The sequence below is a fragment of the Ahaetulla prasina genome, chromosome 6 (assembly GCF_028640845.1).
Source record: "Ahaetulla prasina isolate Xishuangbanna chromosome 6, ASM2864084v1, whole genome shotgun sequence".
Lineage (NCBI taxonomy): Eukaryota > Metazoa > Chordata > Lepidosauria > Squamata > Colubridae > Ahaetulla > Ahaetulla prasina.
This window is the reverse complement of record NC_080544.1, coordinates 63328604-63355088: the sequence shown is the minus strand read 5'-3', so window position 1 is coordinate 63355088 and position 26485 is coordinate 63328604. Positions and strand designations below refer to the sequence as shown.

Sequence of the window (26485 nt, the reverse complement as noted above, 5' to 3'; positions counted from 1 at the left end):
CATACTTATTACTTCTTTCTCTCCCCGTTTTCCTTATAAAAACAACCCTGTGAGGTGATCTGGGCTGAGAATGACTGGCCAAAAGTCACCCAGCCAGCTTTTATGCTTAAGGTGAGACTAGAAGTCACATTTAGCTAGTTTCTAGCCTTGTGTCTTAACCACTAGATCAAACTAAACTCTCTCTAACTTCAAAGAATTTTGCATAACAGCGTACAAATGTTCCAATAAAAGACTTGTTTTATAGTTTCGATATGTCATGTGATAATCTTTGGTGTTTAACTTAGTTAATTATCAGGAGATGCCAGGAATATGTACCATTTAAACTTGTAGCAGTTCAAAGACTAGATTTATTTATTTTTTTCAAAGTACAAATACAGTAGATAGAAATAGGGGATTTGGAGAAATCTATGAGAAACATAAAAGGTGCACTTGACAAGTTACATAAAAAGAGCAAACACTAGTATTAATTTTCACTATATAATCAGTTTCTTATATCTTAAAGGCTTCCAATGTAACTTATATATTCCAACATAACTTATAAATTATTTAAATACATATATTTATGAAACATTTATTATCTTCAATTTACAGTGTGATCACATGAAATGTCCTAGACTGGATCTACTCATCGAAACAAGAAAAATATCTTAGCAGAGAGATTATTCATTTCTTTAAAAGAAAGCTTCCAATGATAGATGACACCCATATCTCTCATTAAATTGTGTTGTTGCATATATCCCTAAGGCAAAAAGTAACAGCATATGCTTAATACAAAGCTTACAGAAACCAGTATTAAAATTTCTTATGCCATCACCCAGCTTTGATTTAATTATCCTAACTCAACAGAATATCACACACTGTATTAGCACTTGCCTATATATATGGCATCACCCAAGTCTGCTTCTGTGAAAGTTTCAACTTTGCAAAACAAAGAACAATAAAAGACAACTGGAAGAACTGTATGCAGATCTTAAGATTTCAACAGGACATGCATGCACTGTTTATAAAAATATCTGGTTCTTACTGCTACTATTGTGTGTGAGTTAAAAGTATTAAACGAAACTCATCAGAAACTCTTAGATGTATGGCAATCTTAATCACCAAGGACTAGCCTTTTTACAATATCCAGAAAGGTATATAATTATTAAAACTAATTTTCAATAAAAAGAAAGTTTTTGTTAGGCTCCGTTCTCTATATTTAGACTAATATAAAAAAGGCTTTACATGCCCAGTAGAACTATAACAACTCCTACTATTTATCACGACTCAAAGCCAAATTATTTTCACATGCAGGTTGAATCATTTTGCTACTTGATTTATTCTGGCACAGCTAAAATTCTCAAATTGAGTGTGTTAATATGTAGTCCCTGTTCCCTACTTGACATCCCTCTGATGGGATGGGATGGCAAACTCCCAGAGTTCTAAATAATATGCTAATAATTCAACACAGCAGATCCAGAGGTTGATGTCCAGGCTTTTGCTAGTCTTCCAACTAAATAAAATAGCAACTTATATGACACTGGCATTATTTGCATGGTCATCAAACTCCTTCAAGTACAGATTGGAATAGTTTCAAAACAAAACGTTGGAGTGTTTATGGTGATCTAGGAGGATTTATATATTTCCATCTGCCTTTATGGCAAATATTTACTAATTGTTGAAATGTAAGAACAGCCTAAATCCACACATAGAGGTTCTCTTTCTCTCTCCACAAAGTGTATAAAGTCATTATCTTTTGTCTTCGACGAGTGTTTAAAAAAGATACTTGAGCTTCCTTTTGAGGCAGCAGTTGAAGTAATTTTAAGAGAATTGTTAATATTTCACTGTAAAATGAAGTCAGTTGTTGTTTAGCCACTATTAGTAATACTTCACTTGTTATTACTGCTACTTGTTTATCATTACATAGGCTCAAACTTACTTGACCTTTCTTAACTAAAGTGAACTTTCTGGATGATTAAGAATGTGATTAACTAATTCCAGTGTATCATTAGCCAACATATTGTTAGGAACTTATGAAATGCCTATACACTACTTTACTAATATATATATTATTATACACAGAAGATAATAAGAACCTCCTTCAACTTGAAGTTCCACAGGAAACCTAAAATACCCAAAACAATGAGCCCAGGGCCATTCCTGTAGCTGCCCCAGCCAACATGCCCAATGCCAGATCTCCATCAGTATCTCGGTAACGTTCTCGAATGATGACATGGTTTGCAGGAAGCGGGCCATAGGAACCTGAAGTAAAAAAAGGAGACATAATTGAACTAAACTTGAAATAACTTCTTCTTTTTCTGTTTATTTCTGTAATGTTAGCTCTCCATAAAATTGGACACTCAACACATTCTGGGTTAAACCTTATCATGATGTAATAAAATAAGTTTTGTAATTAATATCAACTAGAAAATCTTGGCTTTAATAGCAAAGAGCATTAGAGAACATACCTAAGGTTCTCTAACTTATTCAGATATGCACAAAAAAGGGTAAATGAAGAAGCATGAGTAAAAGAGTTAAGACTGCATGTTTATTCAGATACTGCTTTCCTTTAACTCATTTCTAATCCTTCAAAATACTTAGGAAGAATAGATCTTGTTTAAATGTGTCTGTCAAATGGAGTCAGTTCTATAACTACAAAACTAAAACTTAATTCTAAAATTACTAAGTTATTTTGCTGTGAGTGGATGCATACAGGAATACTCAGTAGTGCAATCTTCTAAGTATCTACCCATAAATGAGTCCACTAAATTCAGTAGCATTTACTTCCACATAAGTATGTATAGAACTGCTTCCAAAATAACTTACTGATTCAGTGCAAACACATGAGATATAAAATAGGATAAATAAAATACTTTCTTTCAGGTGCAAGGAACCAGAACGACACCATGAGCTGAACAGAGTTGCTCCCTTCTTGTTGCTAGCCTATTTACAAGAATCTTGCCAGACTAACTTGGGAACAGCAGATAAAGGCTTCAGAAATTTTAGGGAGGGTCTGGCCTCAGCTGCTTTCTCCCCTGGAGCAATTCAAAGCTTGCCAGTCTCTTTACTTCACCCTTCTCTCCACTCCAGTTGGAGATACCACTACATTTTCTCCCCATTTCTTAATAAATGGCAAAAGTAGACAACCTTTAGGCCACATAGGATTCCTTGCCTGGTGGTGCACCACCAACATTACATGGTTCAAATTTCAATAGTCAGTTGCTCATTAAAAAACCAATAACCCTAAAATCGGAATATTAAGCTTCTTAATAGACCTAATCCAACTATTTTGCTAAACCTTCTCTAATTTAAAACAAGCGAGGAGGAGGGGGTTACAGTTTTGGATTGCAAAAGGATTGCTTGCCCTAATGTAGCATAAAAACTGCTTATACATAATTTGTATGTTAAAAATGACTCTAAACTTTGAATCAACTCAAGACAAAAATAAAAAGAACAAGTACCTTGGTTTGGGTATTGGTAAGGTACAGCATATGTCTGTCCATTAGAAGTGTAGATGATCTGAGATCCTGGATATACACCATTGTATTGTGGGTAACCATAAACCTAAGGAAATTATAGTCATGTTAAAAGCATTTGTGAAAGAAATAGTGAGGGTGAATAGGACCAATTACAAAACTTATTTACCAGAAGATCAAACAGTTTAGGCCAGGGTGTCAAACTGGCAGCCTGCGGGCCGGATGCGTCACACACAGACCACGCCCACCCAAGTTCCTCAAGGCAAAAAATGTCACGATACATCAAGTGACACGACTGAGTTTGACACCTGTGGTTTAGGCTGTTCCCCAGCACCACTTCTATCTTCTCAGGATGCTCTCTCTGTCATTAGCTATCTATGCCTCTCTTTTTTTTTCAGGACTGGCTAGCACACCCAAAGACTACCATTCCATTTAATTTAATTAAGAATGCTTTTAGGATCTAATGGGGACCAGATTAATCCTCAGAAACAAAGAATAAACTTGAGATAAATACTTTGCACACCTTAATTTTGCATTTACTTGCTTTCAGTCAAAATAATCAAATGGACAGGGAAGGGAGGGTGAATTGTCAGAGTGGGATCCCAGGATTAGGAAGCTACAGGCTCTGCTTTAATTAGGAGTGGGGGCACAATGCATCTGTATGAAAAAAACAAATAGTACTTTCTAAAGTCCTGCTTCAAGTTAGACATCCTGTCAGTAAGCTTAATGCATGATGATATAAAACATATCAATTACTACCATTTTAAATCATTTACACATTTAATTTGATGTACCTCAGGTGATGGTGTTGCGTAAGCTGTATATGGCGGGGGTGCTGAAGAAATCGCATTGTCATCATACATCACCTCAGAAGCAACATAAGCCTGGACATATTAACATAAAAATACAGCAAAAGTTTGGTCATGTTATTAAATGACAACTGTAACTAAGCAGATCAAACCTAAGAAAGGCAAAGAAACTAACATCTTTTGCACAAAGGTGTTTGTTGAAAAAGACAAAGATAGGGTTTTTTCCCCAAAACAATGTTTCCAACTAATAGCTGGATAATTTAACATCTATTATGCATTATTATACAAGTTAAGTGTCTCAGTTTTGCTTTCTATTTATTATCAGAAAGATGACAAATGAAAACAGTGCATACAAAATTCCAGAGGAATACAATAGGAGATGCCATTGTAATGTAGGAACACAGATTAGGCTGGCCAATAGTTGTGGTAGTGAAATTAATCCTATGACCACACAACAGACTTCTTAGAAAAAAAAGAACTTCAAAATTCTAAGTGTCTTTCATTACTCGGTTTTTTCAGCAGTTGAGAAATATCACAATGAATGGCACTGCACAGAGTGGGCTATTTTCAAGAGCCCATTCTGCTATTCAGATAAGTACCATAAGAATGAGAATAAAATCGCAATCAGGAGTCCCACCAGGTTTTGAAAAATTGTTCTGTTATTAAAAAACAACTTGATTTTTGTTGGCTTTGTGCAGGTAGTAACTGAATCCTTTGTTTGTTTTTAAAGTATTACACAACCCACTGTTTATTTAAAAAAAGGCTCTTGCTATGTTGCTCTCCCTGGGGCTATTACTTTCCCTCTATTCCCTTCTGCAAACAAATTGTGGCTTTTTATAAAACAAGTTATTTTACAAACCTCTCACTCAACTGACTCTGAAGTTTGCTTGCATAATCCTGGTGCTGCTTTCAAGTGTACTGGATTACAGGTCCCACCACCTTATCCAGCAAAGTGACAGGATTTGTAATCCAACAAAACTTGAGTACATCAGCCACCAAAGCCGCTTGAATTGGTAGAACAGATTTATTCATGAGCTTAACTGTCTTGAATATTCCCCAAGGTTTATTTTAGACTAGGGCTTTCAAACTCGCAGCCCCGCAGGCCAGATGCGTGATGTGCTAGTCACGCCCATGCCCGGTTTAGTTAATGATGCCGCTGTGACAACGCAAGTTTGACACCTCTGTTTTAGAGCATGAAAAGGAAAGGGAAGGTAAAATACTTCTTTAAAAAATTCCCAGTTTAACTTTGGGAAAGTAAATAGTTGGTCATATATGGAATGCTCTCTTTTTCTTTTATCCCTGAAAGCTTATTTTATTATACATACATAGGGGACTTGGGTTGCAGATTCTGCTCTTATTTGCATTTAAATAATCCCTTTTAATCACAATCTGTAACAAACATGGTAAAAGTGATAAGTATCATTATTATGTTCTGTTCGGGTTTTTTCCCCCTCAGATTGGGCTATTCTGGGTGTCGGCAATCCACGGCACCAGAGCTACATGTGGTTGGGCCCTCTGCTGTGGCTCCCTGTCAGGTGATGCCACCACTGGCTGGCCCCACCCGCACCGTGCACTCCCAATCACTCCTTTCTTAAGAAGGTAAGGGTGACGGCAGCAGATGGAGACTCACTCCATATTCCAGAGCGGGAGCGAAGAGGCCCTGTACTTGCCTTTTCTTCTGGCCCTTGTCGGTGCTGCGCGCACCTCGGTCACTCGGGGAGATGCACGGATTTCTCTCCATCCCGAGACATTGGCCAGACTGCGGCTGATTACAATGCAGAGCATCAGCTGCAGCTGGACTGGGCCACTGTCTCAGGACAGAGAGAAAGTCGTTAATACTCTCCGAGCGACTGAGTTGCGCACAGCACCAACAAGAGCTGGAAGAGGAGCCAAATGAAGGGCTGCTTCACTCCCGCTCTGGAATGTGGAGCGAGTCTCCATCTGCCATCGTCTCCCTTACCTTCTCAGGTGAAGAGTGACTGGGAGGGGAAGGCGAGGGGCGGGGCCACCCAGTGATGAGTTCAGCTGACAGAAAGCCACAGCAGGGGGACAAAAGAGATTCATTTATCTGGGAACCTGAACTGATTCTTGATTTAAATCATATGGTAAAAACCACCCGAAGAAGAAGAAAGAATATCAGCAAAAAAAACCTAACCCTCGACTGTTTTTGAAAATGGTTCAAGATGGAACATGCACACACACACACGAGAGAGAGAGAGAGAGAGGGAGAGGGGGAGAGATGGTGTAGGGTTTTCCTGCCTGGGCAGGGGGTTGGACTAGAAGGCCTCCAAGGTCCTTTCCAACTCGTTGTTGTTGTTGTTGTTGTTGTTGTTGTTATGATGAGAGAGAGAGAGAGAGAGTGAGAGTGAGAGAGAGAGAGACCTGTTTCCCAGAGAAAAGAAAATACCAAGAGCCACAAAACCAGGGTAGGCATGGCTGGGGGTGTCATGTAACTGGGTGGGAGGGAGTGACATCTAGATGGCCACGCCCACCCAGGTTTTGTGGCTACCGGTTTTCTATGGGAAATGGGTCCAAATGGCTCTTTGAGTGTTTAAGGTTGCAGACCCCTGGGCTACTCAATAAATGCAATGTCAAATGTGGCACTGATCCTAGCAATTTGCCAATAGTCTGGTTTTCTTCAAAGACACAATGCACATTGTCAATTAGCATTGTTCAGATATTACCCAGTGTGTTTCTTTTGAAAGACTTATACTTAATCAAACAGCTAACCTGTTCTGCAAATTCTTTCTCAACAGCACCACATGGAAAAGTGAGTTAATTGAGAGAGTTGTTGTTCATCAACAAACAGCAAAGCAATCCAATACCGTTTGTCCCCAAAGTTACTCCTGATGGGATTGTGCTCTTCCTAAAGGAGGTGTCTGCAATCTGGAAATACTACTGGACTCCGAGTTAAAGCAACTGTGCTGTAAACATCAGTGGAAGCCACAGTCATGAGAGCTTCTACCCAGTATGAGTTGGTGTGCCATTTAATGCCCTACCTATGCCAGGATGCCCTGGTATCAGTAGCTCAAATCTTAATCATCACTTGACTGTATCACCAAGGGTGGCTTGCCATTGGAAGTGACCCAGACATTCCAAGTAATACCAAATGCAGCAATCTGATTACTACTGAAAGGATTCTCGGTACATTTCCAGGATATCGCTAGCAAAGTCTTGGAAGAAAAGGCTGCCTATCTTTCAGACATCTGGACAAGGCTTGTTAAAGGTTCCTCCTCTTTATGGGGTTCGATTGGAATGAGAACCAAGTGATAATTTTCTCAGTACTGCTCCCCACACCCTCTGAAATACTCCCCCTTAACCCTGCTTGCATTTCACAAACAAATAAAACACTATCTTGTTCGAGGAGATTTTATGCCTTCTTGGCCATTTGTTATGTTTAACTTTTGCTTTTATCTTTGTACTGTTATGTTTTATCTTGTAGTTGCCCAACCAAAGCTATTAAAATTGAGGCCTGATATACATTTTGGGAAAGATAATAAACATATTTATTTATAAATTATTACATTTTTACCAATTATTAAAGTATTAGTGACACTAAAGCTTGTAAGCAGCCTAGAATTATATTACTGAAGTGGAATTATATTCAAAATAAATAAATAGGTAAGTCTCTCACCACAGATAACAATAACATCAAAAAAATACTCACTTCATTTGTTCTAGCATCCTGAAGAGCAATTTTCCAAGCCCTACAAAAAACATGAGCTAAGTAAAGCATGAAAAGCAAACAAATCACTAGCAAAGATCAAATAATGTATGCAATTACTAGTTATAACTAAACCATGGTCTAATAATAAAAATTCAAGTATTTGATTTATTTACATATTATAACAATGCATGAATATGGAATACTATTCAAAGTGAAACTGTATATGATATGTTTGGCATTCATTATAAAGTTTATAATGACATCAGTAAAGGGATGTGGCTTAACCATCTGAGTCTGGTTTATCAAACCACAGTGGAAAGGAGCATATATGTTAACTGTCCATATCTTTTTTTTTCTTTTATATACACTGAGAGCATATGCACCAAAGACAAATTCCTTGTATGTCCAATCACATTTGGCCAATAAAGAATTCAATTCTACTCTACTCTACTCTACTCTACTCTACTCTACTCTACTCTACTCTACTCTACTCTACTCTCCATTGTGACTCTATTCCAGTGCATTAAAACCTCATGCTCTAAAGAATGAATTGTAGATTTAACAGTTCTGTGAAGTTTATTTTCTTTGGTCACCAGATGATAGATCTTATAGAAAATTGTTAACTATGTGATTTTATGTGGGTGGGGATATATTAAGTATTCTTGCACTTGTTGCAAGGAATTAGGAATTACTTCTTTAAATATTATTTTTAATATTTTACTTTTTTTCCCCTTTCACTTTCTTTTCTGCACTTTATATTTCATTTCTTTTTACTTTATTTTCTTGTTCTGATTTTGGTTTATCTTTTAATATGTTAAACTCTTTAATAAAAAGGATTTTAAAGAAAGAATAGTTAACAGTCAATAGTTATCAGTCACAGGAATCCACATAAACTGCAATACTTATAAACCATTACCCACTACTCTAAGGACAACATATAAAAAGTAAAACAGATACACTTCCTGTCTAAAATATAAGTTTAGATTAATGTCTCTTCTTAGCAGGGCTACCACATCTAAGTTCTTGATCATCATAGCAATGCTGCTGACATGAAAATGTACTATGGTACTATCCTCTAGGGTAGGCATGGGTAACGTACAACATGCTCTGACAGTCTATGTGGCCAAAAGGCTGCTTATAGGAAGACTGGCCCAAATTATTTGTTGCTCTCCTGAGTCATCTCAATGTCCTTGAGCTCTCCCTACGATTGGCGGAGTGGGCCAATGTAATGTGTTAATAGATAGCAGTGCAGTAAAGAACCAGTTTTTTAAAAAGAGTAATGAATGTGGCTCACTGAAGATTAATTCACTATCTGGAATAGTCAAAATTCCAATATCTGCTTAAATTCTTCACACACAAAGCATGTTCTGTGGCACCCAAAGAATATGGGTAGATACTTATCAGCACAATGTCTTGTGATTTGTAAAGGCATTAGAAGGGAAAGGGTTAGATCCCCCATTATCATTATGAAAAATTCATACCCTTTAATGACAATGCACACTATTTTCCCCACTGAGTTTCATGAAAAACATTTTCCATTTATGTAATGTTAGATATTAGGAAAACAAAACTAATGTCACCCAGTATGATTAGTAATTCTGAGCATGGAACAGCTCATTATTTGGTAGTCTCAAGAATGAAACATGGGGGGAAATTATCTTGAAAGGAATGAAAGAAAACAGAATGAAAATAGAAAGACGGCATGAAGTCCTTCCTATTATCTCATTCATGTCTGTGTTAGGAGGGGGTGTTTATATATCAGAGAGAGAGAGACTGGGAGACATACAATAAATATTAGAGGTTGTGTCGCTGCTCTCAGCAAACTATAATGCCTGAAGTGGCAGAGAACTAGAAGCAGTTCACTGAAAATAGGCCCTTATCTCAAAAGCCCTCACAAACTTCAAGTTGCCCTTAAGTCTTCCCCTTAATATATTTCATCCATTGGGACCTCAGGACTAAGAGCAGTCCTAAAGAAACAGAACCAAGCCACAATTGAGCTGACAACTGCTGCTTGCTTTGTTAGAGATGCCACTCATAGTAATGCCTCAGAGCAACCTCAGTTCACCTGTCACTGCCGCTGTCAGTCTGCTCCTTAGGTACCACAAGACATTAGAGCTAAGATCAAGGTTTCTATGGATGACCTCAGTATTTCCACTGTCGCCTTTTGAGAATATATAAAATGTGTTAGCTAGAAAGGGAGAGGAGGAGAAGGGTTCTTTAGCAGCCTGCCTTTTCACCTCAAAAGGAGTTAATCCTTTCCTAATGATTCCATCACTCTGGTGACCAACAGTTTCTATGAGAAAACATTTTCAGCATATGATTTGATATTCACTTTGAGGATTTAGAGGATCATAACATAATCTAATTCACAGTAGTTGCTTTTAACATATCAAGACCAAAAATTATGTGGTGATATTCTAATGGACAGAGGGAAACTTAAGTTTGTTTTAGCAGTAATGTGCTAATATATGCTAATCTTGAAAGAAGAAAGCAAATACACTCAATTGAATACTCAGGATAATCTAGCATGGTTCCTTTCCTGAATTTCAAGTCATCAGATAAAGTCAACAAGGTCATGGAAAGTAAGATTAACATCTATATCTGCATGAAGAACAGTAATACATTTTTAAAATTATGTACAAGTATACTTAGTTGCTGATAAGAAGAAACAAGGACAGATACAGGAAAGATAAAAAATAAAGAATTTGGAGGTTATAAAAAAGAGCAATCCAAAGAGACCAAGATTTTGCAATTGGTAAAATTGTTACTTTTTTACCTAATTCATATATGTATACAGATTACACCAAAAGGTATTATGCAAATATGAACTACTTCCATTATGAAAGTTACTAAACTCCTATATTTGAATCAAAGCAGAAGAGGCAAATCATTAAAAACTCACAAGCAATCATCGGTACTTTCTGCACAGAGATTGAGCACCTTCCCATCACGGCAAATTATCTGCAGCAAGCAGTCTTTAGCTTTGCCCTCCGGAGGATGAAAACCTGTCCAAAATAGAGATGCTTTTACACCTTGTGATGAAAAGTTACCATATATATAAATATGTATGTATGTATGTATGTATGTATGTATGTATGTATGTATGTATGTAGGTCGGTCTTTGGTTATTCGGGTTTTCTCCCGCGTAAAATTGGAAGTGTCTTGGCAACGTTTCGACGAAGTCTCATTCATCATCTTCAGGCTTCAGCTTCGTGCTTCTGGGAGCAAAGCGAAGCACGAAGCAAAGCAAAGCATGAAGCTGAAGCCTGAAATGACAAATGAGACTTCGTCGAAACGTCGCCAAGACACTTCCAATTTTACACGGGAGAAAACCCGAACAACCAAAGACCTATATACAAACACCCGTGAAAACCTCAGAAAACAAATATATACACACACACACACACACACACACTTCATCACTGGAGGTTTTTAAGAAGAGATTGGACAGCCACTTTTCTCAAACTGTATAGGGTCTCCTGCTTGAGCAATCGGTTGGACTAGAAGATCTCCAAGCTCCTTTCCAGCTCTATTCTGATTGATTGAAAATAGTTCAGGTGTAAAATGATGCATGTTTGTAAAAGCACCAGATCAGAAAATAAAGGAATATATGAAAGGATAAAAACAACTTATCTTCTAGTTTAAGTCCATAAAATTATAAAGCTATAAAAAGTTCGGAAACTGCTAATGTTAGTAGTACTTGAAGTTTGGAAAAATAAGATTGATTTGCCACATGAAATTTGTAATTGAGTACTGCATTCTTTTCCTCATCCAGCTTTCTTAATTTTCTTTCTGAAAACTAGCAGTTTCTATATCTGTTATTGTAGAAAACAAAATCTGTTGATACATAATCTTCTTTTCTTTGGCAGGGTTTCTAAACGTGTGAGGGTTTTTTGTCATCCATTTTCAGTGCTAACTTTTTGTCTGCCTAATTTTTCTAATAAATAGAAAGAAGAGGAAAGATGCTGCATTGTTGGAAGTTAAGTAGCTGCCATTTCCAATTTTAATAAAGATTAAAATGTTTTAAAATACATTTGTAGATCACCTGACAATACTCAATCAATAGTGTCAATAATATGTACTTTTCATATATCAATCAAGCTATTATAAGCAAACCAAGGATTAATGTAGGAGATGACCAGGCTGAGTCCAAGGGAGGGGATCAAACACATCATCAGTCATGAGTCCCTTTGCGCCCACAAGAACTTAAGCCCCACTCACCTTAAATTCCTTCTATTCTCATCTCCCACTAATTTCTATTTGCCATTGAACTTTCTGGATCTCCTGGTTCTCCTGGCACTTGACAATTAAAATGGGGGAAATACTTGTTTTTTCAAGTTATGTATCTTTCACTAGCCAAAGCAAAATCCGGAAGTCATGCCTGAGAAATATGTACAATTTGTTTGCTTGATACAGGTAGTCCTCGATTTGCAACCACAAATGGAACCAGTGAAGCAGTTGTTAACCAAGATTCCCACATGACTGCTTTGCTAAATGACCACAGTTCCAGCACTGTCAATTGCAGTCATTAAGCAATCTCCCAGATCACTAAGCTTACAGAGTGAAAGTGCTGCCTGTCAAATTCAGTTCTCAGTTCAGAAGAGCACTCCTCCAAAGGGTTGCAGGAACATAGCTCAGATCTTGGGATCTACCCTCCACTTCTGCAGCACTTCTCCTTCTCCCTTGGCAGGCAGTTCATTCACTCTTGAAGAGCTGCTTGCAAGGGGGGGGGGGAGAGGGTAGGAGGAATCTTGGCAAAAGGAGCTGGGATTCCCTCCAGGCCGAGATTCACACACACTCACACACACACAATGTTGCTTCCCTAATAAAAAAGAAATATCTCCCCTGACAGAATGCAAAATGGAAGCTCATAGTACAAAAGAAAATTTGGTATTTTAAAAATCGTAAATAAAATAAAACATCTGAACTTAAGACACAATATGGACAACCATATTGATTCAAAATATTTTCCAAAATCACAAGGGAGGAGTTATCTAGACAAGCCCTTCCCAGTCTAGCCATCTTCCAAATGTGTTCAACTTTAACTGCAGAATCCTCAACATTTCCCCAGGATCTGACAGAGTTGGAATTAGAGCGTGTCACTTCCTCAGATGTATCTGAAATTTGCCAGTACGCAATTTCCACTCATCGGTTCTAGTCCTATCCTCTGCAATAGCAGAAAGCAAGTCTGTTCTATCTCCTGCATTTCATATATTCCTTATTTTTTTCTTGTCTAAGTAAATACACCATGCAGTTTTTCAACTCTTTTAAGCAGGAGACAGCAAAGAGTTGGAGAGTCATCATCCACATCATATGAACGAAATAAACTAAAGTGGGCAAAACAATTGCTTTAATGTTCATGACATATATTGCTTTAGTTATGAAATATACAAGCTGAAACTTCAAACATCCTGTCTTCTCTTGAGAAATAAAAACCAACTAATCAAAGACAGGTATACAAATTCCATCAGATAAATAAAGGGACTCTTTATCACTGCCCACAAGTCAATTATTAGAACACTAAAATCCTATCCAAGTCTTCATAAGGAATAACTCCCACTGAATCAATAAGGACTATTATTCTGTGTGCTCTCACACACAGTTTTCTTCTGCGCATGCGCGTTATGGCGGCGCTCTGAGACTCCGCGGAGACGGCGGCTGAGAGTCCTCAGGCCGCAATACCGTTCTATGGGCTGCCAGGCTGCCTGGTCCTCGGCTCCGGGTATGCGATCCTTCCGGCAGCCGAGAGCGAGGTCTTTGGGCCTCATTGAGCTCTCGGCTGCTGAGTACGGAGCCGAGGTCCTCTATAGCAGCGGACGGCGGCGGCCATGTTGGGGGGGGCGAGAAGACGCCCAGCCTGACTCAGCTGTTTGTCGGCCGTTTCGGCCGACGATGTAATCAATCGGCTGGGGAGCGGCCCAACCATCGACGGCAGTATGCTGGTATGCGGTATGCTGAGTCTTGGGTGTTGGACCGCAGGTAACATCGGTGGCTGGAGTGGGGCCTGCACGGGCATGATTATTGCCCCTCCCCCTACCCTTCTCTTCTCACTTCATGGCCCGGAACATGGCCCGGAATATTCTTCCCCCCCACTGCTGACTTTTACCATGGCCTGCCTAGAATGCCGTAATTTTATCTACGGCTTACATCTTAGGCTTACATCTTAGGTCGTGTTTTCCATCGCCGACTGAGAGGTGGCTTGGCCTGGTTAGGTACAACAGCGGCACTGTGTTGGACGGCAATGACGGCACTGACGGTACTGGTGACATAATTTCGTCCTGATTAGCATGCCTCACGGGTTTGTCCCATGATGGTATGCTGCCGGGAACCCAAGGGATACTATCCCGGCTACTGACTTTTCCATCTTTGTAGCCGAGGAAACAACCAAGGGGAGGCTATTATGCCAAGCCCTGGTTGTCTCTGGACCCATTTGGACTTTCTACGGACTATGATTAATATCTCTGCCCGAGTGGCCAGTAATATGCCTAACACCGGGTTTGACGATCTACAGGTACGACTAGAACATCTTCGCCGGTCAGGAATGGACATCTTGTCGCTGTTAATGGACTATTTCCCATGAGATACTCATTCGCCGAACTACGACAACTGCGAGGTTCCCCCGCCTCGCAGGAATGGCCCCCCAAACTACCAGGGGCCTACCTTAACGAAGGGCCTGGGGACCCAGAGAGGTGGCATGCGGCTAAGAAGAAGTTGTGGGGTTTTTTAAATAGTTTTTTAAATAAGGGTCTTTTAAGGGGGGGGAGGGATTTGGCGGGTGGGGGACAAAACCCGCCGGGGAGGGATCCAGCCCCTGTGCTAGTTCGCGACACTATTCCATCTTGTCTGAAGGCAGGGGGGGAGGACGTTCCAGGTTTAGAGGGTTACTCAATCTGTACGGTAAGTGGGAGAGGCAGATATGGCGGGGGGGAGGGGCCGTATCGTGTTGAGGGAGCACGCGTTCGATGTTTGAGAGCGATCGCGTGCTCCGGCCCCTCAGTCCCGACCCGTTCCCCGGGTGGCCATGATCCTCAGAGCTTGGACCTTCGGCTGATGCTATGTAATGCTCGGTCCGTGGTAAATAAGGCCCCCCTGATTTGTGATCTTATTCAGGGGGAGTCCGCGGACCTTATGGGTATTACGGAAACCTGGTTGGGCCCAGGGGGGGGGTCCCCCTTGTCGAGATGTGCCCGCCAGGTTTCCGAGCATTCCATCAGCCGAGGGACCAAGGTAGGGGTGGGGGGGTGGTGGTTATCATTAGGGAGGATCTAGAGCCGAGGGAGACCACTGTTCCTCAGATTGCCGGCTGTGAATCCCTCTATGTGCGATGGGGCTATAGGAATCAGTTGGGCTTGGTGATCGCGTACCTGGCTCCTTGCTACGTGACCACAGCCCTGCCTGAGCTGTTGGAGGTACTCGCTGCTGTGGCGGTCGAAACCCCCAGACTTATAGTCATGGGGGATTTTAACCTGCCATCAGTTGGCTTGTCATCGACGGCAGCTCGGGAGTTCCAGGCTTCCATGACGGCCTTGGACCTGATTCGAGTAAATGATGGCCCTACGCACTCGGGGGGAGGCACGCTGGATCTGATTTATATCTCTGGGCAGTGGCTTAATGATCTGGTGTTAGATGACTTAGTAACAGAACCAATGTCATGGTCGGATCATTTTCTCCTTCGCCTAGACTTCCGAACCGCCATTCACCACCGCAGGGGGGCGGAACCTATACGGTGGTTCCGTCCCAGGCGCCTGATGGGCCCCGAGGGGTTCCTGCTCGAGCCTGGGCCATTCCCTGAGGAACTGGCCCACGGCACGACTGAGGAACTGGTCACGGCCTGGGAACAGGCGCGGCGGGCCCCTTGGACCGTGCCGTGCCTTTCCGCCCTCTGGCCCGGCGGAGATCTCGTCCGGCCCCTTGGTACTCCGAGGGGCTGAGGGAGATGAAACGCCAGAGAAGACGCCTGGAGAGCACCTGGAGGTCCAGTCGCTCCGAAGCTGATCGGACACTAGTTAGGTCCTATTCTAGGACCTACCTAGTGGCAATGAGGGAAGCGAGGCGTTTCTACGCCTCCACCCTCATTGCGTCGGGAGGAAACCGCCCGGCCGCCCTGTTTGGGTGACCCGCCTCTCCTACATCAGGAGGTGCGGATGACCCGTTGCAGGGACAAGCCGAGGAGTTTAGCGGTTATCTATACGATAAAATCGCTCAGCTGAGGGACGGTCTGGACCGAAATTGGGATGATCCAAGCGAGGGAGAGGAGGCACGTCTTGTTGAGTCCATTTGGGATGAGTTTGACCCTGTGGCTCCCGAGGGCGTCGACAGGTTGTTGGGGGGGCTGCACGGCACGACATGTTTACTGGACCCGTGCCCTTCCTGGCTGGTACTGGCCACTCAGGCGGTGACACGAGGCTGGCTCCAGAGGATTATCAACGCTTCTTTATTGGAAGGGGTTTTCCCTGCCGCCTTGAAAGAGGCGGTGGTGAGACCCCTCCTTAAGAAGCCCTCCCTGGACCCAGCTATTTTGGGTAATTATCGTCCAGTCTCCAACCTTCGCTTTGTTGCGAAGGTTGTAGAAATGCCGTGGCGACAGCTACCCCAATACCTGGATGAAGATGTCTATCTAGATCCGTTCCAGTCCGGCTTCCGGCGGATACAGCACGGAGACAGCTTTGGTCGCATTGGTGGATGATCTCTGGAGGGCCAGGGACAGGGGTTATTCCTCTGCCCTGGTCTTATTAGACCTCTCGGCGTTCGATACCATCGACCATGGTATCTTGCTGCGCGGCTGGGGATTGGGAGTGGGAGGCACCGTATATCGGTGGTTCTCCTCCTATCTCTCCGACCGGACGCAGACGGTGTTGACGGGGGCAGAGGTCGACCGCGAGGGGCCTCACTTGTGGGGTCCCGCAGGGGTCGATTCTCTCGCCCTGTTGTTCAACATCTACATGAAGCCGTTGGGTGAGATCATCAGTGGTTTCGGGTGAGATACCAGCAGTACGCTGATGATACTCAGCTGTATTTTTCCACCCCGGCCACCCCAATGAAGTTGTTGAAGTGCTGTCCCGGTGTTTGGAAGCCGACGGGTCTGGATGGGGAGAAACAGGCTCAAGCTTAATCCTCCAAGACGGAGTGGCTGTGGATGCCGGCATCCCGATTCAGTCAGCTGCAGCCGCAGCTGGCTGTCGGAGGCGCAGTTATTGGCCCCAAAGGATAGGGTGCGCAACTTAGGCGTCCTCCTGGATGATCGGCTGTCGCTTGAAGATCATTTGACGGCCGCTCCAGGAGGGCCTTCTACCAGGTTCGCCTGGTCCGCAGTTGCGCCTTCCTTGATCGGGATGCCTTATGCACAGTCACTCATGCCTCGTTACCTCTCGCTTGGATTACTGTAATGCTCTCTACATGGGGCTCCTTGAAGTGCACTCGGAGGCTTCAGTTAGTCCAGAATGCAGCTGCGCTGGTGATAGAGGAGCTACCGTAGCTCCCATGTAACACCGCCTCCTGCGCAGACTGCACTGGCTGCCTGTGGCCTTCGAGTGCACTTTAAGGTGTTGGTTACGACCTTTAAAGCGCCCATGGCTTAGGACCTGGGTACTTACGGGACCGCCTGCTGCTACCACATGCCTCCCACCGACCCGTACGCTCCCATAGAGAGGGACTTCTCAGGGTGCCGTCCGCCAAACAATGTCGGCTGGCGGCCCCCAGGGGAAGGGCCTTCTCTGTGGGGGCTCCCACTCTCTGGAACGAGCTTCCCCCTGGTTTACGTCAAATACCTGACCTTCGGACATTTCGTCGCGAACTGAAGACCCATCTTTTTATTCGCGCGGGGCTGGCTTAATTGGATTTTAAAAGGGAATTTTACCAATTTTAAATGGGGTTTTAATTGATGATGATTTTTAATATCAGGCTAATTTTGAATAAGTTTTTTAAGGGTATTTAAATTGTGTATATTTGTATTGTTGTTTTATTTTGCCTGTGCACCGCCCTGAGTCCTTCGGGAGAAGGGCGGTATAAAAATCAAATTAAATAAATAAAATAAATAAATAAAAATAGCCACCACTGACAGCCATTTAAAACATTTTTTCTGCATTCAACATTTTAGTTTTAATTAATTAATTAGTTAATTTTAAACCTATACCATTAATACTATTACAGGTACATAAGGTCTTTTAGATATACATAGATACATACATACATACATACATACACACACACACACACATACACACACACACACTCAATGCCATATATATATATATGGGGAAAAGCAGACATAGGCATGTGAAGGGAAATGGAAAGTAATATAAAAAGCACATACTCACCTCGGCATTCATTTCCCCCTCTGATATTGATACAGTCAATTTTCATGTGAACTCTATCTTCTAGATCATGCCTATGCTGGTCATCATAAAACAATAAATGGCCATCAGACCACAAATCAAACCAATTTTTCTTCCAGCGTCGTAATATAGTACCTAAAGAAATACATATAGAATAATCATGGAAGGTGAAGACAAGTGAGAAATATGCAAACCTGACTTGTAACTATTCTGTCAGGGTTCCGACGCCTTTTAAGCCATCCAGTGACCCAGTCATAAAATAAATAAGTAAAAAATCTCAAGTCAGAAGAACTGGGTATGTTTACTTTAACAAAGAGAAGGACTAGGAGTAACATGACAGCAGTGGTTCAATATTTAAGGGACTGTCACAAAGAAAAGGGGGTCAATGTATTTCCCAAAGCCCCCCAGGGCAGGATAAGAAGTATCAGATGGAACTCCAACATGTAACTAAGGAGAAATTTTCTAACAATTAGAACAATTCATCAATGGAATGGCTTGCCTCCAGAAGTTCTGGGTGCTCCACCAATGAAGATTTTTAAGAAGAGACTATTTGTCTGAAATGGTAGAGCAGAGCCCTCTATGGACATGCACATTGTCACCCCAGACGAGCTCCATCGCGTTTCCCGCCATAGTTTGCAGGGAAACAAAAGTTTGTGAGACTAAAAAAAAATTCACTCAATCAATTCCTACTTCTCGCGAAAGAAAAAGATCTAGCAAAGTAGAATTGATTGAGTGAACATTTTCATTCGCGCGCTTCACAATTGGGGAGACGAAGTCTCCTTCTTCTGAAGCCCATTACGACACGGAGCCTCAATGCGACCCTGCATCATCTCGGCTCAGAAAAAAAAAGCAACTAACATCCCATCAGTTGCTTTTCCTGCAGAGCTGCCTGCGTTGGGATGCCCCACCTCCCAGTTGAGCTTCAGCGCACTGCTCCTGGGCTCAGAGAGAGAGAGAGAAAGGGGGGGGAAGAGAGGGGGGAAGAGAGAGGGAGGGAAAGAGAGAGAGAGAAAGAGAAAGGGAGGGAGGGAGGGAAAGAGAGAGAGAAAAAGAAACAGAGAGAAAGCGAGGGGAGGGAAAGAGAGAGGGAAGAAAGAGAGAGGGAGGGAAAGAAAGAAGAGGGGAAGGAGAGAAAGAGAGGGAAGAAAGAGAGAGGGAGGGAAAGAAAGAAAGAGGGGGAAGGGAGAGAAAGAGAGAGAGGGAGGGAAACAGAAAGAGGCAGAAAGAGAGATGGGGAAGAGAGAGAGACAGAGAGACAGAAAGAGAAAGAGAGAGGGAGGAAGGGAAAGAAGAGGGAGGAAAGACAGAGAGAGAGAAAGAGAGACGGAAGGAAAGAGAAATGATATTACAGAAGTTTTTCTTTTTTATTGTTGCTAAATGTAATATTTCAAAAGCAGAAAAAAATGAAGGGGCTTAAAAGTGCATTTATCATGTTTTTCTTAGAACAATTAGCTGAACTCTGCCTTGTTTTCATTACTTTAGGTAGTAAAACCTCAATACTCAGGTTAAATTGCCATGTTGGCACTTTGTAATAAATAAGTGGGTTTTGGGCACTCGGTCTCTAAAAGATTCGCCTTCACTGGCGAGGGCCCTCTGTCTAGGCAGGGAGCTAGACTAGAAGACCTCCAAAGATCCCTCTATTATTCCATTATTCTATTATTTGTTTCACTGAAGTAACTAAAATGACTAATAGATTTGAACATTCTACAATGCTTTAAGAAAAAAATGCATTTTCCCTTTGAAAAAAGTTCAAGAATTCATTACCTCAGGATATAGGAATGGTAATAAGCCATTAATCTTGTAATCTTTAAAAGATGATTAAAAATGCTCATGGAAGATGAGGCTATCTCTGGCTATTAAAAAATACCCCTACACCTTAAATTATCTTCAGGATCCCCGAGAAGGCTGAGGATTCCTCTGAATATCAGCTATTGTGAAACAAGAATCAAGTGAACTTCCAGATATAGTGAATTATTGAATGAAAAGGGTGAATTTAAATCTATGCAAGAACTAGAAGTACAAGGTATAAAGATGAATTGGTTTACTTACTTGCAAATACATTCTAGATAGGATAAAGATTTTAAGACAGAAGTTTTTTATAATAATTTGACTAACTGAAATAAAAATTTTAATAGGTACTGATGAAAATGTAATTAAAAAATTATACGGATTAGAGGTTAAATTGGAAGAACAAGAAGTTAAAGAAACAATGATTGCTTGGGGGAAAAATTTTGGACATGGGATTGATTTAGAGAAATGGCAAAAACTGTGGTTGCAAAACTATAAAATGACAATGTCAACAGCATATAAAGAGAATTTGTATAAGATGTTTTACAGGTGGCATCTACCCCCAACGAGAATAGTCAGAATGTTCAAGAATAATCCGAAAAATGTCGGAAATGTCATCAGATACCAGGCTCATATTACCATATGTGGTGGACGTGCGTAAAAGCTAAAAGATATTGGACTAAAATCCACACGTGGCTGGAAAAAATGATAAAAAAGCATATAGACTTTAAACCAGAGGTATTCTTATTGGGGATTATACCTGAAACATATAATAGAGAATTGAGATACTTGATTGTGAATGTAGTAACAGCGGCTAGAATTGTATTTGCTAAAAACTGGAAAGATGAGAAAATACCAACACAGGATGAAATTATTAAGAAAATAATGGAATGTGCTGAAATGAGCAAATTGCCATTTGAAATTAGAGAACAGGAAGATAAACAATATTATAAGATATGGGACTTATTTTATCAATGGCTAGATTAAAAAAATATGGTAATGAAGTTTGGTAGAGGTCTTTACAATACAAGAATTGTGGAAATATACAAAATATAAAGATATATTATTATGGGATTGATTCAGGATGATGAAATAAATGATACAATATAAGCTAACTAAAATTTTTAGAACATTTTGTATGAAGTGAGGGAAGAAATAGCCATAGTTAAGTAAATGATCAATGAGGATAAAAATATTTGGATATATACCCAGATTGATAAAATGTGAAATTAGGTAAACTACAAATTATGAATATGGTGAAAAGCACAAAAGATTTGTAACCAACCAACACACTGTTTGTATTTACAATTGAAGATGGTGTTACGTTTTTATGTTGTTTAAAAATAAAAAAGATTCTTTTCACAAAAAAAAAAAAGAATAAAGTGAACTTCCCATAATCATCCAATCAGATATGTAGGAACCAAATGCTGCAAGGTCTGGGTCTCCTAACTCCTAAGTTACTTTTATATTTTTAAGATACAGCTTGGATGCCAGGAAATATTTCCTGACTCTTCCTAAGAACTAGCTGACTCATTCTGACAAACCATTTATCAAGGCCAGCAATTAAGTTTTCTCCTCTAACCAGTGAAGGAGATAGACATCTCTATAATAACTGTGTGGCCAAAATGGTCTTAGTACAATACTTTCATTTTAATGATGGCAATTATTGCAAACATGAAGCTTTTTTCACACACTTTTCTGAAAGATGGAGGAACCAAAGTATGGATCAAGTAAGAACTAAAATAAACTAAGAAATTCATTATTAGCTTACCTGACATTTTCTGTCTTAGTCCATGCAGCCACCAAGACTATTACCAAGCAGCACTTTTTGAATCCAAGCAGCACTACTTTGGAAGGATATATCTAATCCATATTCTCCTACTATGTTGTCCACATCTCCAGAATTCCCAACCATTTCCCAATTGGAAATCATAGGAGTTGTAAGCTTAAAAGATTAAATCATGGCAACTGGACCAAAGTTTATTAGAACTGAGACATTTTGTTACTCATCCAAGTAACTTGTTCAGGCAAAATGAAAAATGTAAGTTGGGAAGAGGGTCATTGGGATGTACTAACTCTGGCCATACCAACTGCAGGGCTTTCTCCCCAAAATGTATTGCAAATATAAATGAAGCCAAAAGCCTGGATGATAAAGAGTCTTCATTTACATAGGAGTTATAGTTCTGCATATCTGTGGGTCTCTCTGCTGGAAATAGCTATTTAATCCCTTTCTCCCCACTATGAGTGTTCTTCCCCACTACCATCACCATTGTAAATTTTCTTGTGGGGAGAAAAAAACATCTTACTGATGGAAGGGAAGCTCCAGATTGGAAGAAAAGGAGGAGGAGGGAGAGTCCTTGCATGGAGAATGCAGACTTTTTAAAACAAATAATGTGAAGTTATCATTATCATTATCTCATTATCATTATCTCTTAATACCAAGCTATTTGGCCCCAAAGCAAAAAATGGGTAATGGAATCTATTACTTACTTTGTCGGAGCAACCATCCACTTTTCACCAACGCCATCACCAATCTCTAGAGCAAAAAGAATTTGATAAGACTCGGACTTCTGAGATATAGCAAAACATAGCAGTAATGAAAAGATGAATCAATATAACAATTCTCAAAGGTAATCCTAACTCTGGAAGTTATTAACATACCCTGTTTCCCCAAAAATAGTAACCCCAATCGGGCTTTTAAGCACATGCGCTAAAATAAGCCCTTCCCAAAAATAAGCCCTCCCAAAAATAAGCCCTCCCCGAAAATATTTACATACGCAGCCGGTCCCCGCCATTTCCTCTGATTGGGGTTAGGGAGACAGAGCTGGAAATCAGGTAAAGATGGCAAGAGGATCCCAGTCTTGCTCCACGCGCCCCAAAATAATAAGACCTCTTCAAAAATAAGACCAAGTGCTTATTTCAGGGTTCAAAAAAATATAAGAACAGAGTCTTATTTTCGGGGAAACACGGTATCTAAAGGATGCCAAATTCATGAAAGTTGATATAAGATACATTCTTCTCTCTTGGTGGTGATAGGTTAAAAGAATAAATAATTGATATTATTTTGGCCATTTATTACTTATTTTTATTCCACCATGTTTTTTTTATAAATAACTCAAGGCAGCAACATAACCAATAACCATATTTCTTCCTCCTCCTATTTCCCCAAAACAACAACCCTATGAGGTGGGTTGGGCTGAGAGAAAGTGACTGGACCAAAGTCTACCAGCCACCTTTCACGACTATCGCAGGATGAGAACTGAGTATCTCCTGGTTTCTAACCTGGTGTCTTAATCACTAGATCAAACTGGTTCTTGTCCATAATTTTAACTGTAAATAAACTGAACTGTCAATAACTTCTAAGGATCCCTACAATCCCTTAAATGTTTTCAGGACATTTTTATTAGGAGGGTATTTCATTTAAGAAAGTAAAGTTTCATACAGTATGAAGGACTTTTCTGTTCCTGAGAAATAAGCAATTAAAATTTTTAATATTCTAAACTTAGGAAAATCATAAGCAAGATTTAACAAAAATGCTGAATGTATGTGCACCTGTCTTTCTTTCCATTATTTCCTGTTAATTATTTAAACAGAACAGCTAAAGAACCTGCACTATAACTGACTTGCCAAGCACCACCTGGATATGGCAGACCAAACTAGCCTAGATGTTACTTAATGTTATAATTCCAAGACAATGAATTTTTTAAAATTGTAAATTAAAACTGTGATAGAAATATATTAATCAATTACCTATATATGCAAGTTGATTTAATCCGTGTGTATTTTAGAAATTTAACCTATGTTCAAATTTCTGAAATCAATTTAGAAACTGAAATCAATTTAAAAATTGAAATCAACTTGTAAACTAATAAATATGCCAAATTTCCCAGCTGAGAAAAAACAAGGTCTTCAAACCATGGACTAATCCAAGACCCACTGCTGCTACCTCCATGATTATGTGTGTGTGTGTGTGTGTGTGTGTGTGTGTGTGTGTATACACACACGTGCATGTGCGCATGCATATGTGTGCCTTCAAGTTGGTTTTTAACTCCTGGCAATTGCTTGGGTTAGTTCCTACAGTTTTCTTGCCAAAGTTTTTCAAAAGTGATTTGCCATTTGCTTGCTTCCTAAGTTTGAGAGGGAGTCATTGGCCAAATGTCCCCCAGCTCACTTTGTGCCTAAGGCAGGGGTGTCAAATTTGTGGCCTGCGGGCCAGATTTGTCACGTGCTGGCCCCGCCTGGTTTAGCAAAGGGGGAAAAAGTCCCGATACATCACGTGACGCCACAAGTTTGACTCCCCCGGCCTAAGATGTAACTAGAGGCCAGTCTCCTACTTTCTATTTGGGGTCTTAATCACTACACCAAACTGGCTTTAAAACAACTTTTAAAAAGTTATATCAGGCTTAATTCTATGGTTAATGCAGAGGTGGGATTGGGTAGATTTTATTATTCCCCTTTTCAACCATCCTCAATTTTTCATTCAGCCAAGGGATATATTTGTTAAAAACAATGCTGTCCCTGCTGTAAGGGCAAATTCAACTGATAAGCAGCAAAAGCTCAAGAAATAAGTAGAAAAAAGGTAAACTACACCTGTATTTGCTAATGTAAAATTACATCTGCAATCTGAAAAATTCTCATCAGTAAATGTGCAAGAAACTCCCAATGCAATTTTTCTCAAGCTAATAGAACAGGATTTGTTTGGTTGGTTTTTGTCCAGATTCTCACAGCTGCTTCGGAAGCTCTTCCCAATTATCTCCACATTTATTGTGTTGGGAAACACAAGTAGCATGAAAAAGCTAATTTGCATTTTAAATACCCCTTTCAAGAAGTTGCACATCTCTAGTATATTCCCTGTAAAAGGTTTTCCCTACAATTGAATCATGTTCCATATTACTGGCATAAGCTCTTTAAAACAAGATTTAGAATAGTAATATTCTTGGAAGTTCTTTCAGCTATCGATACCAGCATATTGACCACTCTGTTAAACTTTAACTCATAAAAAAATGACAGACATTACAGGTTTCATTTTAGTGGATTAAAAATTATATCTAGGTAAATTGAATATATAATCATCCTAACAATGATTATTTCTAAATTACTGTATGGACCCATGAAAGCTGAGACAATACATTTGTATCTATTTGAGATGGAAACTGCACTATTGAAAATAAATCACTTTACTAGAAACAAATGCTAACTTTCTATCAGCCCCTTGAATGTTAAATGATTAATTTCATAATTACTTTATTTCAGGCTTGCTTCTTCCAGATGTTTCAGGATCACAAATATAATTATCACCAACTATTATTAATCAAAATTTATTTACTGTCTAATAAAAGACAGCATACAATGTAACTATAAAGCCATCCTAATATGTTGACTAGTGATAATGGAAATCAATACATCAATCAATGTATCTGGAAAAAAAGATCACATGTATTTTTGTAGATAGTAATAATTTCCTAATCTTCGTTTCATCAGATTTATAAAAAAGAATCTTACATCTCACGGTTCTGTACTCTTTCTTAAGGGCAAAGCACAAAGGAAGTGACAGCATCCTTTAAAAACAAGCAACTCCCGGCTCTTTTCTTTTGTCTTACAGCAGGATTTTTAAACCTTGGACATGACAGTAACATCAAGCAAAAACTTAAGCAAGCACTTTTTTTCTATGACAGCCCAGGATGTTTGTTTATATTGCGCAGTTCTTAAGAAACAAATCAGCTCATCATTACAGTCTTGAATTACCTTCTGCGGCAATTCAGAAATTACTTCCCCTTAAGAGTTTGAAATTCTATACGGATGAAAGATGGTTTTAAAACCTACAATCCCTCCTTTCCCTCTCCTAAAAAGGCTACGCTGAAAATGCCTTTAAACTATCTTCCCTTTTCTGATTTAAAACTACACAGCCTTCTTTTCTCCGACATTAAGATGGGGAAAAATATAAATAAGTGATTCAGACTCCATGAACTCGTTACAAGCTCGAAGGATTACAAAACGCAATGGCGTGACCTCTTTGGATTTGTCTCTGCTTCCTTTAGACAAGTTGCAGCCAGCCGCCCTCCCACCCCACCCCGGTAGTACGGTTTTCTTTCTGTCCTCCCCCTCCGCTACTAAGGACTCACACAAAGCGCAGCACTGCCGTCGCTCGGTTGTCTGTCTGGAAAAACACGACCTCCAGCGCAGCTAAACTTCAAGCCCTAAAAAGTTGCCCCTGGAGCCATTCTTTTTGCCCCTTTGCTGGAACCCATAGAACCAAATATTCCCCATCAACGAGAAGAAGGGGCAAAAAAGACTTCACTGACCTGTTACACTTTACAAAGAGCGCACAACTCCTTAGAATTCCGGCTTTCGTTCTTCCTGTTGCCGAGAAATGGAAAAGCTTCCACAGCACCGCCTCCCAACGCCCAGGCCTCTCTTGTCAGATGCGTCCTG

At 40.4% G+C, this 26485-nt stretch overlaps 1 protein-coding gene across 3 annotated transcripts; it reads right to left on the bottom strand.

The window, feature by feature from the left end:
* Positions 1–324: 324 nt before the first annotated feature.
* PLEKHB2 (pleckstrin homology domain containing B2) lies at positions 325–26485 on the bottom strand. Of its 3 annotated transcripts, XM_058188546.1 has the most exons (9): positions 26356–26485; positions 25297–25470; positions 22544–22589; positions 18248–18400; positions 10834–10936; positions 7932–7971; positions 4250–4339; positions 3441–3543; positions 325–2241 (listed from the first exon to the last, which is right to left on the bottom strand). In XM_058188546.1, exons 3-9 carry the CDS (start codon positions 22578–22580, stop codon positions 2105–2107), a joined length of 663 nt encoding a protein of 220 aa, XP_058044529.1. In that variant the 5' UTR covers positions 22581–22589; positions 25297–25470; positions 26356–26485; the 3' UTR covers positions 325–2104. The 3 variants fall into 3 exon arrangements, with proteins under 3 accessions (XP_058044529.1, XP_058044528.1, XP_058044530.1); XM_058188545.1 differs by lacking the exon at positions 25297–25470 and having other exon boundaries at positions 26356–26482; XM_058188547.1 differs by lacking the exons at positions 25297–25470; positions 26356–26485 and adding an exon at positions 26176–26282.

Coding starts and splice junctions, on each gene's coding strand:
- PLEKHB2 (XM_058188546.1), bottom strand. CDS start 22,580: ATGGCGTTGGTGAAAAGTGGATGGTTGCTCCGACAAA. Junction 18,401..22,543: donor TGGATGGTTGCTCCGACAAA/GTAAGTAATAGA, acceptor GTATTTCTTTAG/GTACTATATTACGACGCTGG. Junction 7,972..10,833: donor GAAAGTACCGATGATTGCTT/GTGAGTTTTTAA, acceptor TGTTTTTTGTAG/GGCTTGGAAAATTGCTCTTC.